Raw genomic sequence first — 16949 nt, 5'->3', positions numbered from 1 at the left:
CCTGTGCCAGCCCCACACATCAGGCTTCCAGTGCGCCTGCCCAGTCCAGAGCTTCCGGCAACAGTTCCCAGTCCGGAGCTTCCGGCGACAGTTCCCAGTCCGGAGCTTCCGGCGACAGTTCCCAGTCCGGAGCTTCCGGCGACAGTTCCCAGTCCGGAGCTTCCGGCGACAGTTCCCAGTCCGGAGCTTCCGGCGACAGTTCCCACTTCCGGCGACGGCCCATGGTCCGGAGCCTCCTGAGACGGCCCCCGGTCCGGAGCCTCCGGCAGCGGCCCCCGGTCCGGTGACACGAAAGCGGAGGGATCAGCTGACGGAGCGGGGGCTACGCCCCGAACCGGAGCCACCTCCTATGCTGGGGGATTAGCAGGATGAGAAGGTTCTTCGTCCTGCACCAGAGCCGCCACCGACATTAGACACCCACCCTAACCCTCCCTGTTTTTTTTTTTTGTTGTTTAGGGTTTTGCGTTCGAAGTCCGCACCTTTGGGGGTTACTGTCACGTTCTGACCATAGAAAACGTTTATTTTCTATGGTAGAGTAGGTCAAGGCGTGACAGGGGGTTTTGTCTAGTTTATTTATTTCTATGTTGGTTCTAGTTTATTTTTTCTATGTTGGGGTTTTGTCTAGTTTCTGTATTTCTATGTGGGGTTCTAATTTCTGTATTTCGATTTTTGGGGGGGGGGTGATCTCCAATTAGAGGCAGCTGGTCATCGTTGTCTCTAATTGGGGATCATATTTAAGTTGTTGGTTTTCCCACTAGGTTTTGTGGGAGATTATTTTGAGTAAGTGTGTGTTGCACCTCTTCGTCACGGTTTGTTGTTTTGTTTATGAGTTTATTTGTATGCCTTGCATAGTTTCACAGTTTAAATAAAATGTGGAACGATCCACACGCTGCGCCTTGGTCCCATTCTTCAGACATACGTTACAATAAATGTGTTTGTTTTGTTTGATTGTGTATATAATATTTGCTATTTATTTAATTAATCTCAATGTGTTTTTCCCTGGTTAAATAAAAGTGTATCAAAAGGGCTGTAGTGGCACCCTAAAAAAGCTAATGTGTACCATTTCTGTAGGTGCACATTTGTACCTGTGAGAAAGGTACTATTTCGTCACCCAAGAGGTACACAATTGCCTCTTTGCAAATACAACCTATAAGGGTAATATGTAATATGATATACTGCTGACTAAAGGTATAATATTGACGTACCTTACAGGGTACCACCTCAGTGACAAGTAGGGAACCCCAGTGACAACTACTGTAGGTACCTTTTTTCCTGGGTGTACCCAGAATTTACGTATTTTTTTCTCTTTCCTTCTTGCTCATCAACAGGGATTACAAGGACCAAAGGTATGTGTTTGCAGTACAGGATGTTTTAAATAATTAAACTGATTTAAAAACCCTCCAATGTTAGGCTTAAAAAAGGCATTTATCACTACCGGATTGAGATGTTTTGTGATTTTGTTGTTTCACAGGGTCTTCCAGGACCCCCGGGACCTCCAGTAAGTCTTCACCTTCCTAACTCAATCTAGCATACTTTGTTAGTGTGTTAACCTCATTTGGCTAACACTTTACTTGACACCCAGTGGCAAAGCACGTTATAACCATGTCATAATATGTCATAACAGCTGACATAACGCATCATAACACATGTTTACACCTGTTGTGACATATATTGTGTTATTTTATGCCTGGTTATGACACCTACATAAGAGTATAAAAACCCACAAAACCTACCACGGTAGTTATTTTATGGCTGGTTATGACACCTCCATGAGAGTGTAAAAACCCACGAAACCTACCATGGTAGTTACTTTATGCCTGGTTATGACACCTACATAAGAGTGTAAAAACCCACGAAACCTACCACGGTAGTTACTTTATGCCTGGTTATGACACCTACATAAGAGTGTAAAGACCCACGAAACCTACCACGGTAGTTACTTTATGCCTGGTTATGACACCTACATGGGAGTGTAAAAACCTACCACGGTAGTTATTTTATGGCTGGTTATGACACCTACATGAGTGTAAAAACCCACGAAACCTACCACGGCAGTTATTTTATGGCTGGTTATGACACCTACATAAGAGTGTAAAAACCCACAAAACCTACCACGGTAGTTATTTTATGGCTGGTTATGACAGCTACATAAGAGTGTAAAAACCCACGAAACCTACCACGGCAGTTATTTTATGGCTGGTTATGACACCTTCATAAGAGTGTAAAAACCCACAAAACCTACCACGGCAGTTATTTTATGGCTGGTTATGACACCTACAAAAGAGTGTAAAAACCCACAAAACCTACCACGGTAGTTATTTTATGGCTGGTTATGACACCTACATGGGAGTGTAAAAACCCACGAAACCTACCACGGTAGTTATTTTATGGCTAGTTATTATAACAACATAAGCGTCAATACCCACAAAACCTGCACACAAGGAAAAACAGTCAATTACACCGTAGCCTACGTGTCAACAGTGTGTTTATGTTGAATACATTTTGGGGAAATTTACCATATTAAACTATCATTGTAATTGCACACACATTGATGTCAGACATGCACGTACCCTAATGCTCTGTTGCTGATAAATGGGATGAATGCCGGAGCAGATTTCAGGAGCAGGACAAGACACCCTCTTTTTGACAGATGACTAATATAAGGGCATGTACGAGATAGGCCTATCTGGCCCTGACCCGAGCCAATTGCAATTTTCCTAAGTCACTCATTGTGACACCTGACCACATGACTGAACAGTAGTCCAGGTGCGACAAAACTAGGGCCTGTAGTACCTGCCTTGCTGATAGTGCTGTTAAGAATGAAGAGCAGCACTTTATTATAGACAGACTTCTCCCAATCCTAGCTACTGTTGTATCAATATGTTTTGACCATGACAGTTTACAATCCATGGTTACTCCAAGCAGTTTAGTCTTTATTTAAAGCCAGTGACATGTCGTTAATAAAATTTGAAAAAAGTAAGTGGCCTAGACAGCTGCCCTGGGGAATTCCTGATTATACCTGGATCTTGTTTGAGAGGTTTCCATTAAAGAACACCCTTTGTGTTCTGTTAGACAGGTAACTCTTTATCCACAATATAGCAGGGGGTATAAAGCCATAACACACGTTTTTCCAGCAACAGGCTGATGGATAATGTCAAAAGCCGCACTGAAGTCTAACCAAACAGCCCCACAATATTTTTATCATCAATTTCTCTCAGCCAATCATCAGTCACTTGTGTAATGTCCTTCCCTATAAGCGTGCTGAAAGTCTTTTGTCAATGTGTTTACTGTAAAATAGTATTGTATCTGGTCAAACACCATTTTTTCTAAATTTTACTAAGGGTTGGTGACAGGCTGATTGGTCGGCTATTTGAGGCGGTAAAGGCAGGCGCGCCAGGAACAATTTTTCATCTTTTTCCTGGTCCCATGCATCCAATTACTCTCACCTGGAGTCAAACACAATTTTGACATGGTTATTTAACATGTCACCCTAATTTGCTCTCACTTTCAATTTTGAAGGGCTCCAGTTTTTCATAACCTGTTGGGGCTACAGGTTAGCAATGAACCCCGAGCCGGGATTGCTAACAAGGCTGGAAATTCAAAACATCAAAAATCTAATAATTTCAATTTCTCAAACAATCAACTATTTTACACAATTTAAATGATAAACATCTCCTTAATCTAACCACATTGTTCGATTTTCAAAGAGGCTTTACGGCAAAAGCATAAAGTTAGATTATGTTAGGACAGTACATAGCCACAAAAGTACAAACATCCATTTTCAATTCAAGGTCAGGCGTCACCAAAAGCAGAAACCAGCTTGAATTATGCACTAACTTTTGTCAATCTCCATCAGATGACACTCCTAGGACATTATGTTATACAATACATGCATTTTTTGTTCCATCAAGTTCATATTTATATCCAAAAACAGCATTTTACAGTAGCGTGAAATTCAGATTTTTTCTTCTCTGAAATGCTTCCGGTGAACATAACAAAATTACTATTCGAAAACATTGGTAAATTATAATATTGTCATTCAAAGAATAATATATTATCATCTCGTAATTGCTACCGAATGGCCAGATCTCAAAATAACTTTACTGGGAAATCACATTTTGCAATAAACGGGGTGCTATGCTAAGAACAACAGGCTATGCTATACAGTTAGCATCATCTAAAATCGATAAAAACATTGTAAATATCCCCTTACCTTTGATTATCTCCATCAGAAGACTGGCATCCCAGGTCCGGAAGGCATCACAGGTCCGGAACAAATGTGGTTTCTTTTGACAAAGTTCATAATTTATGTCCAAATAACACCAAGTACTTAGCGTTCATTATGCTCCCACAAAACGTGGTGGGGGACTGTAAAATCACGCCGAAAAGCTAAAAAAACCTAGTAAATAATCTATTTATGTTCGTTCAAACATGTCAAATGTTGTTTAGCATTAATCTTTTGGTCCATTTTTAACGTTAAACATCAGTAATATTTTCACACAACCTATCCTATGTCGAGATAAACAATGAAGACAAAACTCACGTTTCTCAGATTTATGCGCAGGCGCAAAAAATGAAGTGATGACATGTCAACTTCCTTGGATTCTAATTTGCTCTCTGTTTATCATAGACGCTTCAAACAACTTTATAAAGATCGTTGACATCTAGTGGAAGCCGTAGGTGTTGCGAAATGAATCCTTTCTCACTATGGTATCTATAAAACAATGACACTAAATAGTACAGTCACAAAATTCACATTTTTTAAAATCTATTTTTCACAGGTTTTTGCCTGCAATATGAGTTTTGTTATACTTACAGACACCATTCAAACTGTTTTAGAAAATTCAGAGCGTTTTCTATCCGAATGTGTTAATAATATGCATATCCTAGCTTCTGAGTTGGTGTAGGAGGCAGTTAAAAATGGGCACATATTTTTTTCAAAATGTCTCAATACTGCCCCCGAGCCCCAACAGGATAACAACAGCTTTGTTCACAGTGCATTCTCAAAACTCCCTGCTCTTAGCATGTTGGAAAGTAGCATCTCGAACCACTATTGTGACTGATCATTTTTTTATCACACACGAAAACTGTTTATTAAAAAAAATGTAAGAGAATATTTTGCCAAAGGTACCTGGTTGGACGCAGAACAACTTAAGGAAACTTCCAACCGAAGAATTCAGATGGGCCTAATCAAGGACTACATTGCAAGATTAGTCCTTTATAAGGGCTAATTTCTTGATAGTTCCTGCAATCCAACTGTGTTGGAGCATACTCCATCTGGGTTACTTTAGGTGATCTGTAGCGTTATTCCTCCTGACTGGTTGTTCTATTTTCTCTAGGGTCCTCCTGGTGTCCCTCTGTCATTTGTAAGTTATTGTACATCTCTTCAATACACTAAATACACTAGACCTTTCACCAAAACATTAGCTACTGTGACTATGGCCATCATCAACTATGTGACAATTGACTATGGCCATCGCTACAGCACCAAACACGTTGTGTTCCTATACAGTACATCCTATGACAGTGTAATGTTACATTATGTTGTCTGTGCCGTTTTCTTATTCAGAAACAGGACGGTTCCCTTCAGGTGTTTGAGTCTATAAACACCCCACTTAGGACTGAGGTCAGTACCATGATACTGTCAATAAGCTGTGAACATAGCCATTTATTCTCATGTATAGTCATCCATTCATGTTTTTTGATTTACTGTAGACTGCTACAAATTAATTTCTCTATCTCTGCGCAGAATTGGCTAGTTATGGACATGCCTATGCTAGACCAGGTTACAGAGATCATTAAGACCCTCCACTACCTTAGTAACCTGATCCAGAGCCTGAAAAATCCACTGGGCACCAGCGATAACCCCGCCCGCATTTGCAGGGACCTCCACAGCTCTGAACAGAAAATGAACGATGGTGAGAGGACTCTGTGTGTGTGTGTGTGTGTGTGTGTGTGTGTGTGTGTGTGTGTGTGTGTGTGTGTGTGTGTGTGTGTGTGTGTGTGTGTGTGTGTGTGTGTGTGTGTGTGTGTGTGTGTGTGTGTGTGTGTGTGTGTGTGTGTGTGTGTGTGTGTGTGTGTGCACAAGAGGGAGAAGAAGAATGGGAAAGAGTGTGTTTAGTAAATTACTCTTTTCTCTCCCTAGGCACTTATTGGATTGACCCAAACCTGGGCTACTCCTCAGATACAATAGAGGTCACCTGTAACTTCACAGGTGGAGGGCAGACCTGCCTAAAACCTGTCACGGTGTCCAAGGTACTGCAGACATCACCGATCATACATCACCAGTCATACTACAACCAGTCACATTGAATATATGATACCACAGTATTTCATGAATAGTAGCTAGGTTTCCATTCAATTGGCAAAAGAGTTTCAAATCAAATGTTATTTGTCAAATGCGCCGAAAACAACAGGTGTAGACCTTACCATGAAATGCGGTCAGATGCCGAGCAGTTGCCATACCAAGCAGTGATGCAACCAGTCAGGATGCTCTTGATGATGCAGCTGTAGAAATGTTTGAGGATCTGAGGACCCATGACAAATCTTTTCAGTCTCCTGAGGGGGAATAGGCGTTGTCGTGCCCTCTTCATGACTGTCTTCATGTGTTAGTGATGTGGACACCAAGGAACTTGAAGCTCTCGACCCGCTCCACTACAGCCCGTCGATGTGAATGTGGGCGTGCTCGGCCCTCCTTTTCCTGTAGTCCATGATAAGCTCCTTTGTCTTTCTCATGTTGAGGGAGAGGTTGTTGTCCTGGCACCACACTGCCAGGTCTCTGACCTCCTCCCATTCGGCTGTCTCATCGTTGTTGGTGATCAGGCCACTGTTGTGTCATCAGAAAACGTATTGATGGTGTTGGAGTCATGCGTGGCCATGCAGTCGTGGGTGAACAGGGAGTACAGGAGGGGACTAATCACACACCTCTGAGGGGCCCCCATGTTGAGGATCAGCATGGCTGATGTGTTGTTGCCTACCGTTACCACCTGGGGGAAGCCTCAAAGTCCAACATCCAGTTGCAGAGGGAGGTGTTTAGTCCCAGAGTCCTTAGCTTAGTGATGAGCAATGAGTACACGATAGTGTTAAACGCTGATCTGTAGTCAACGAACAGCATTCTCACATACAGTTGAAGTCGGAAGTTTACATCCACCTTAGCCAACTATATTTAAATTCAGTTTTTCACAATTCCTGACATTTAATCTTAGTAAAAAATTCCCTGTCTTAGGTCAGTTAGGATCACCACTTTAATGTGAAATGTCAGAATAATAGTAGGGAGAAGAATGTATTTCAGCTTTTATTTCTTTCATCACATTCCCAGTGGGTCAGAAGTTTACATACACTCAATTAGTATTTGGTAGCATTGCCTTTAAATTGTTTAACCTCCCTGGGCCAGTGGAATTGCGTGGCGCGAAACACAAATACCTCATAAATGCTATAACTTCAATTTCTCAAACATATGACTATTTTACACCATTTTAAAGACAAGACTCTCGTTAATCTAACCACATTGTCCGATTTCAAAAAGGCTTTACAGCAAAAGCAAAACATTAGATTATGTCAGGAGAGTACCCTGCAAAAAATAATCACACAGCATTTTCAAAGCAAGCATATATGTCACAAAAACCAAAACCACAGCTAAATGCAGCACTAACCTTTGATGATCTTCATCAGATGACACTCCTAGGACATTATGTTATACAATACATGCATGTTTTGTTCAATCAAGTTCATATTTATATCAAAAACCAGCTTTTTACATTAGCATGTGATGTTCAGAACTAGCATACCCACCGCAAACTTCCGGTGAATTTACTAAATTACTCACGATTAACGTTCACAAAATACATAACAATTATTTTAAGAATTATAGATACAGAACTCTTTTATGCAATCGCGGTGTCAGATTTTAAAATAGCTTTTCGGCGAAAGCACATTTTGCAATATTCTGAGTGCATAGCCCGGCCATCACGGCTAGCTAATTTGACACCCACCAAGTTTGGGGCTCACCAAACTCAGATTTACTATAAGAAAAATTGGATTACCTTTGTTGTTCTTCGTCAGAATGCACTCCCAGGACTTCTACTTCAACAACAAATGTTGTTTTGGTTCCAAATAATCCATAGTTATATCCAAATACCGCCGTTTTGTTCATGCGTTCAGGTAACTATCCGTAGTGTGACGCACGAGCGCATTTCGTGAGAAATAAATTCAAAATATTCCATTACCGTACTTCGAAGCATGTCAAACGCTGTTTAAAATCAATTTTTATGCGATTTTTCTCGTAAAATAGCGATAATATTCCAACCGGGCGACGTTGTATTCATTCAAAGGCTGAAAGAACAAAATGGAGAATTCTCATGAACGCGCATCTCCAGTGTCACTGTCCCCAGCCTGACCAGTAACAAACAGAGCTGCTGTACTTCGACCAGAGACTGCAGACATCTCATTCCACTTTCTGGTGCCTTCTGAGAGCCAATGGAAGCCTTAGAAAATGTCACATTACAGCAGAGATGCTGTATTTTCGATAGAGATGCCACAGAAGGAGAACAAATTATCAGACAGGGCACTTCCTGTATGGAATCTTCTCAGGTTTTGGCCTGCGATATGAGTTCTGTTATATTCACAGACACCATTCAAACAGTTTTAGAAACTTTAGAGTGTATGCAAATCTACTAATTATATGCATATTCTCGTTTCTGGGCAAGAGTAGTAACCAGTTTAAATCGGGTACGTTTTGTATCCGGCCGTGCAAATCCTGCCCCCTATCCCCAACAGGTTAACTTGGGTCAAAGATTCAGGTAGCCTTCCATATGCTTCCGACAATAAGTTGGGTGAAGTTTGGCCCATTCATCCTGACAGAGCTGGTGTAACTGAGTTAGGTTTCTAGGCCTCCTTATTCATACACGCCTTTTCAGTTCTGCCCACAAATGTTCTATAGGATTGAGGTCAGGGCTTTGTAATGCCATCTATTTTGTGAAGTGCACTAGTCCCTCCTGCAGCAAAGCACCCCCACAACATCATGCTGACACCCCCGTGCTTCACGGTTGGGATGGTGTTCTTCAGCTTGCAAGCATCCCCCTTTTTCCTCCAAACATAACGATTGTCATTATGGCCAAACAGTTTTCTTTTTTTCGTTTCCACAGACCAGAGGACATTTCTCCAAAAGTACGATCTTTGTCCCCATGTGCAGTTGCAAACCGTAGTCTGACTTTTTTATGGCGGTTTTGCAGCAGTAGCCTCTTCCTTGCTGAGCGGCCTTTCGGGTTATGTCGATATAGGACTCGTTTTACTGTGGATATATATTCTAAATAAATCGGTGTCAGCATCATGTTGTGGGGGTGCTTTGCTGCAGGAGGGACTGGTGCACTTCACAAAATAGATGGTATCATGAGGGAGGGAAATGATGTGAATATATTGAAGCAACAGCTCAAGACATCAGTCAGGAAGTTAAAGCTTGGTCATGAATGGTGTCTTCCAAATGGACAATGACCCCAAGCATACTTCCAAAGTTGTAGCAAAATGGCTTAAGGATAACAAAGTCAAGGTATTGGAGTGGCCATCACAAAGCCCTGACCTCAGTCCTATAGAACATTTGTGGGCAGAACTGAAAAGGTGTGTATGAGCAAGGAGGCCTACAAACCTGACTCAGTTACACTAGCTCTGTCAGGAGGAATGGGCCAAACTTCACCCAACTTATTGTGGGAAGCTTGTGGAAGGCTACCCGAAACTTTGACCCAAGTTAAACAATTTAAAGGCAATGCTACCAAATACGAATTGAGTGTATGTAAACTGCTGATCCACTGGTAATGTGATGAAAGAAATAAAAGCTGAAATAAATAATTCTCCCTACTATTATTCTGACATTTCACATTCTTAAAATAAAGTGGTGATCCTAACTGACCTAATACAGGGCATTTTTACTAGGATTAAATGTCAGGAATTGTGAAAACTGAGTTGAAATGTTTTTGGTAAAGGTGTATGTAAACTTCCGACTTCAACTGTATATTTATATATTATGATATTTTATTATATTTGTTTTGAGCAACTGTCATCCTCTTTATTGACAATGCAGCTGGAGATTGGTGTTGGGCGTGTCCAGATGAACTTCCTGCATCTCTTGAGCTCAGAGGCGGTGCAACATGTGACTATCCACTGCCTGAACGTACCTATCTGGAGGACCTCTGAGGACCAGCCTCCTTCACAGGGGTCTGTGCATTTCATGGCGTGGAGTGGGGAGATCATTGAGGCAGGAGGAGAGATGGAGCCTCACATCATCGAGGATTCCTGTTGGGTACGGCTGCCATGTTCTCTCAGTGGAGTGCACTCTCTGAGCTTGAAGTAGAAGTTGCCTCTCACCACAAATCTAGGATCAGTTTACACTACCCTACCCCTGATTCTAACCATTAGGGGTATGGAAAATATACTCCCCTCCAGATGAAGAGTTTCTTTCCAAAACGCTATATATACCGTATCCATTTTCAGATATGGTCAATTAGCTTTTATTGTTAAAATAACTTATTAAAGAGTTTGATGTGTTTTTTCACTACTTATCATGACATGGGGTTGTTCAATGATTGCTTGAAATCTATCACTCTCTTCCTTTCAGAGAGACAAATGATGTTTTTTTGCAAAACACTATAAATAAGTAGTACTGCTAGGTTTTACAGTCAGATCTACAAATAACTGTACAAATGATACATTGACATCAATATTAAAATAAAAAGCATTATGAAATTAATCAATATAGTAATATGAGATCTGCATGTAAAACATTTACATTTTAGTCATTTAGCAGATGCTCTTATCTAGAGCAACTTACAGTTAGTGCATTCATCTTAATAAGATAGCTAGTAGAAATTGTATTAAATAAAAAACATGGTGAGACATAAATATACAGTATACGTCCATTCCAGCAAAAAGATGTATAGATTCATAATCAAGTGACATAACAAAGCATTGCAGCGCCATCTTTAGGACTCCATATTCTGTTGTCTAAAACAGGCCGAATTAATCAAAGTTAAAACAATACATCTGTAAATAATGTAGACATTTGATGAGGAAGTCTTAGTCATACCATTTTACATGGTGTTTTGGGAACCAATGAGCAGTATTTCTGAAGTTTGACAATGTCACAGGAGGATTTGTCCAGCAAGCCATACTTCATATGAAATCAAAGTGATGCTGCAAACCAGCTAACCAGTTCAGCACACAAAATGTTGAATTCTTTCACCAAAAGCAAGCTAGCTACTGTTGCTAAGTTAATAGCTAGCTAACATTATTCTCAGACGAGGCAAAGTTGGCTAGCTATGTCGCCATGTTTCTAGCTCCTAGCCAACTTTGCTGTATTTTATATTTTGTGTTATTTCTTACATTATTTACTCCGAATATTTCCAGCATTATTACCTACAACCGAAAATAACTTTTGGATATTAGATCGGCGGTCACTTGTCAGAATTTCGATCAGAAATTGGACTTTCCTGAATTGGATCCTTTGTTTGAACTCCCAGAGGCAATTCCATTCATCCTGGGGCTGCGTCAACGGAGAACAGGAATAAGGTCTGGGCTGCTAATCAGACTCAGGAGGCGTGCATATCATCCACCTCTTCCGAGTATATTATTCATTAACGTTCAGTCCCTGGACAATAAAGTATTGATGTATACTCTGACTCTGTGACAGAGTTCATCAGGAAGTGCATTGAGGATGTTGTTCCCACTGTGACGATTAGAACTTATCCAAACCACAAACCGTGGATCGATGGCAGCATTAGCGCAAAACTGAAAGCACAAACCACTGCATTTAACCACGGCAAGGTGTACAAACAGACCAGCTATGGGCAATCAAAGAGACAAAACGACAGTACAGGGACAAAGTGGAGTCACAATTCAACGGCTCAGACACAAGACGTATGTGTCAGGGAATCCAGACAATCACAGATTAGAAAGGGAAAGCCAGTCACATTGTGGACAGCAACGCCTCACTCCCGGACAAGCTAAAAAACCTTCTTCGCCCACTTCAAGCAAAAACACAGAGCCACCGATGCCTGCCATTGCCGCTCACGAGGACAGTGAGCTCTCATTCTCCGGCCCAGATGGCATCCCTAGCCGCGTCCTCAGAGCATGTGCAGACCAGCTGGCAGGAGTGTTTACAGACATATTCAATCTCTCCCTATCCCAGTCTGTTGTCCCCACTTGCTTCAAGTCCCCCCTTGTTCCTGTACCCAAGAAAGCAAAGGTAACTGAACTAAATGACAATCACTCCGTAGCACTCACTTCTGTCATCATTAAGTGCTTTGAGAGGCTAGTTAAGGATCATATCACCTCCACCTTACCCGACACCCTAGACCCACTACAATTTCCATTCTGCCCCAACAGACAAACGGATAATGCACTGCACACTGCCTATCCAATCTGGACAAGATAAATACCTATGTAAGAATGCTGTCAACCTGTTGGGGATAGGGGGCAGTATTTGCACGGCCGGATAAAAAACGTACCCGATTTAATCTGGTTACTACTCCTGCCCAGTAACTAGAATATGCATATAATTATTGGCTTTGGATAGAAAACACCCTACAGTTTGTAAAACTGTTTGAATGGTGTCTGTGAGTATAACAGAACTCATATGGCAGGCAAAAACCTGAGAAGATTCCTTACAGGAAGTGGCCTGTCTGACAAGTTCTTGTTCTTCTTGGCTCTGTTTATTGAAGACTGAGGATCTTTGCTGTAATGTGACACTTCCTACGGCTCCCATAGGCTCTCAGAACCCGGGAAAAAGCTGAATGATATCGAGGCAGCCCCTGGCTAAAAACATTAGCGCGTTTGGATAGTGGCCGGTCAGAGGACCATCAGACTGGGGCTCGTGCACGAGGGCACGAGATGTTTTTATTTTCTCTCTCTTTGAACGTAAACACGCTTTCCCGGTCGGAATATTATCGCTTTTTTATGAGAAAAATGGCATAAAAATTGATTTTAAACAGCGGTTGACATGCTTCGAAGTACGGTAATGGAATATTTAGAATTTTTTTGTCACGAAACGCGTCGGGCGCGTGACCCTTATTTACCCTTCAGATAGTGTCTTGAACACACGAACAAAACGCCGCTATTTGGATATAACTATGGATTATTTGGGACCAAACCAACATTGGTTATTGAAGTAGGAGTCCTGGGAATGCATTCTGACGAAGAATACCAAAGGTAATCAAACTTTTCTAATAGTAAATCGGAGTTTGGTGAGTGCCGCCTAGCCCAGAGAGGTTAATCTAACCACACTGTCCGATTTCAAAAAGGCTTTACAACGAAAGCAAAACATTAGATTATGTCAGCAGAGTACCCAGCCAGAAATAATCAGACACCCATTTTTCAAGCTAGCATATAATGTCACAAAAACCCAGAAGACAGCTAAATGCAGCACTAACCTTTGATGATCTTCACCAGATGACACACCTAGGACATTATGTTATACAATACATGCATGTTTTGTTCAATCAAGTTCATATTTATATCAAAAACCAGCTTTTTACATTAGCATGTGACGTTCAGAACTAGCATACCCCCCGCAAACTTCCAGGGAATTTACTAACAATTTACTGAATTACTCACGATAAACGTTCACAAAAAACATAACAATTATTTTAAGAATTATAGATACAGAACTCCTTTGTGCAATCGAGGTGTCCGATTTTAAAATAGCTTTTCGGTGAAAGCACATTTTGCAATATTCTCAGTAGCAAGCGTCCCACCTAGCCCATAGAGGTTAAAATCCATTTTTATGCCATTTTTCTCGTAAAAAAGCGATAATATTCCGACCGGGAATCTCCGTTTAGGTAAACAGAGGAAAGAAAACAAAGCATTCGGTCGACGCGGGCACGCGCCTGAGTCTCACAGTACTGTAACCAGACACTACCGAAACGCGCTACTTTTTTTCAGCCAGAGCCTGCAAAGCCAGGATTCAGCTTTTTGCCGCCTTCTGAGAGACCATGTGAGCCGTAGGAAGTGTCACGTAACAGCAGAGATCCTTTGTAATGGATAGAGATGGCAAAGAAGGCCAAGAAATGGTCAGACAGGGTACTTCCTGTACAGAATCTTCTCAGGTTTTGACCTGCCATTTGAGTTCTGTTATACTCACAGACACCATTCAAACAGTTTTTGAAACTTTGGAGTGTTTTCTATCCAAAGCCAATAATTATAGGCATATTCTAGTTACTGGGCAGGAGTAGTAACCAGATTAAATCGGGTACGTTTTTTATCCAGCCGTGTCAATACTGCCCCCTAGCCCTAACAGGTTAACGAGAGTCTTGTCTTTAAAATGGTGTAAAATAGTCATATGTTTGAGAAATTGAAGTAATAGCATTTCTAAGGTATTTGAATATCGCGCCACGGGATTACACTGGCTGTTGAGTAGGTGGGATGCAAGCGTCCCACCTAGCCCATAGAGGTTAATTGACAACAGCTCAGCCTTCATCACCATAGTGCCCTCCAAGCTATTCACTAAGCCCAAGCACCTGGGTCTGAATCCCACCCTGTGCAACTGGGTCCTGGAATTCCTTACTGGCCGACCCCAGGTGGGGAAGGTAGGCAAAAACACTTCCTCCACGCTGATCCTCAACATGGGGGCCCCACAAGGGTGCATGCTCAGCCCCCTCCTGTACACCCCGTTCGTCCAGGACGCACGTCTCCAACTCAATCATCAAGTTTGCTGACGACACAACAGTGGTAGGCCTGATTACCATCTATGACAAGACAGCCTACAGGGAGGAGGTGAGGGCCCTGGCGGCGTGGTGCCAGGAAAATAACCATTCCCTCAACGACAACAAAACAAGCTGATTGTGGACTTCAGGAGACAGCAGAGAGAGCACCCCCTTCCCCCATCCACATCAACGGGGCCACAGTGGAGAGGGTGAAAAGCTTCAAGTTCCTCTGCGTGCTCATCACTGACAACCTGAAACAGTCCATCCAAAGTGTGGTGAAGAAGGCGCAGCAGCTATCAGGGCTGATCCAGGGGATGGCCAGCTCAGTAACCCAGGACCAGGTCCAGAGGACCTTGTCGGAGGGCCCCGGTGAAGTCAGGGGGGCTCAGAGCCGTAAAACTGTTAGAGCCGCAGGTCTGGACGAAAGAGCAGAGGGAGAATACGTTGGAATGTTCCTCCTCTCTTACCTCTAACTCGATTCCACTTTTCCTCAGATGGTGTAGAGAAAGACGCAGTAGTACTCTGGTTCTCGTCGGTGGGATGTGTTAATACAGGAAAGTGGTCCAAGGTAGTATCCTCAGAAGCTACTGCAGAGGATTTCAATCTCATAGAGCACCCTGTATTACCCTCTCGGTCATTTAAAATTGTCACATCAAAAACAGCATGCCATCTTGAAGTCTTCTTAGCCAGAGCGTGATGTTCTTTTAGGATCCTTTTCTTCTCTAGGAGTTCAATGATCTGGTCTTTTGAGGCAACTAGTTGTTTACACTTTTCACAAGTGCAGTCACTACAGCCAACATAACACAGGTCTCACATTTCAGGAATCATGGGTTAATTGAATTTGTCCAAATTCTTATGAATTCTTCACATGGGGGGACTAGATGCTTAATGTGCTTACAGATATGTATGAAAATACTCTCAAATAAAAGTTGACATTCTGTACTGTCGCCTCATAAAACATTTGAATTCAAATAAAAAATACTGGAGTATGGAGCCACATTTTTGTTATTTTAGCTTCACTGTCCAAATGAATATGGAGGGGAGTGTATCTGACCAGTACCTGCTCTGTATCAGAAAGGGGCTACTTCTTCTTACTCCAGTCTCTGAACTTCCATTTTCTGCACAATGAACAGTAATAGAATAACAACATATCAATCATAAAATCTTAAACTCTTTCAGTTTGACTTCTTTGTTTCTCTATTACAGATGAAGGATGGACGCTGGCACCAGACCCATTTTGTGTTCCACTCCCAGGATCCTAACCTGCTCCCTGTGGTTAACATCTATAACTTACCCAAGACCACACTCGGATCACACTACCTGGAGGTTGGCCCTGTGTGTTTCCTGTAAGGGTGTGTATGTTTGAGTGGTGCTGTGTGTGCAGGGACCCTCACTTCTGAACCTCCATGCAGTTGGGGTGAATGGAACAGTCCACTCCCTCCCTCAAGCACTGTCCAAGAAGGACCTCTGCACCCCTCCCTCAACACCCCCCTCATCAGACTGCAGAAATAAAGGGAAGATATTTTGGTGCTGGGGGAGAATGAGGAGAAGAAGAGCAAAGGAGGAATGGGGGAGTTCTCACAGTAATAGCTCCTAAAGAAGACAATTTGTTATTTTTTGCTCTTCAGGAATGTTTTAAACTAAAAACAAGCTGTGGATATCTTCTTGGAGAAAAGGCTTTGCCAAACAGTCTCTTGTGAACAATTAAGTTAAGGGACATCCAGGCTAAGTCGATACTGCCAATTCCCCTACTTTTGGAATTATAGTGAGTTATCATACATGCAGTGTGTACTTAATCGTACAGTGTGTACTTAATAAATACCAAGGAACAACAGTCTGTCCAAGAGATTAATTAAAGTAATTGGGAACAATATTAAACATACTGTACATATATATGCGTATTGCGTCACTTTTATACATGTATATTTTATGTAAAGAAATAATCTTCAAGTGCAATAGAAAATTAGATGATCATTTAATATTTTTGACTTTGATAATGCTGAAGGCTTTTTGTGTGCCTTTGGTGCTTGACTCCGCTCTTGGCCCATGTGAATCCGTGTGAAGTATTTTTTTTAAAGCACGTCCTTACTTACCCATAGTCCCAAACATGAGACCTACACGTCTCTTAGTCTCTGTGCCATAAAGGATATCAGTGGCAACCAGTCAGTGTATATTGTCTCAGTCCTTCTGCCTATAATAATTATTAATGCGTATATCATCACACCAATTAGACTTGATATACTGTCGGGTGGTGGTAATTTT

The 16949-nt window shown here is 41.8% G+C and overlaps 1 protein-coding gene across 1 annotated transcript in view; it reads left to right on the top strand.

Annotated features, from left to right (window-relative positions):
• The window catches only part of col27a1a (collagen, type XXVII, alpha 1a), a 366487-nt gene extending 349907 nt beyond the window's left edge, over positions 1–16580 (top strand). Inside the window, exons 54-61 of the mRNA XM_045688056.1 lie at positions 1329–1346; positions 1472–1498; positions 5340–5366; positions 5570–5626; positions 5750–5918; positions 6146–6255; positions 10073–10291; positions 15894–16580. Coding sequence (XP_045544012.1) covers positions 1329–1346; positions 1472–1498; positions 5340–5366; positions 5570–5626; positions 5750–5918; positions 6146–6255; positions 10073–10291; positions 15894–16037 — 771 coding nt within the window. The 3' untranslated portion in view covers positions 16038–16580. The remainder of the gene's footprint in view (positions 1–1328; positions 1347–1471; positions 1499–5339; positions 5367–5569; positions 5627–5749; positions 5919–6145; positions 6256–10072; positions 10292–15893) is intronic.
• Positions 16581–16949: the final 369 nt, after the last annotated feature.

This window comes from Salmo salar, chromosome ssa01 (assembly GCF_905237065.1).
Source record: "Salmo salar chromosome ssa01, Ssal_v3.1, whole genome shotgun sequence".
Lineage (NCBI taxonomy): Eukaryota > Metazoa > Chordata > Actinopteri > Salmoniformes > Salmonidae > Salmo > Salmo salar.
The sequence above is the reverse complement of the archived record's forward strand: the minus strand, read 5'-3'. Positions and strand labels throughout refer to the sequence as shown.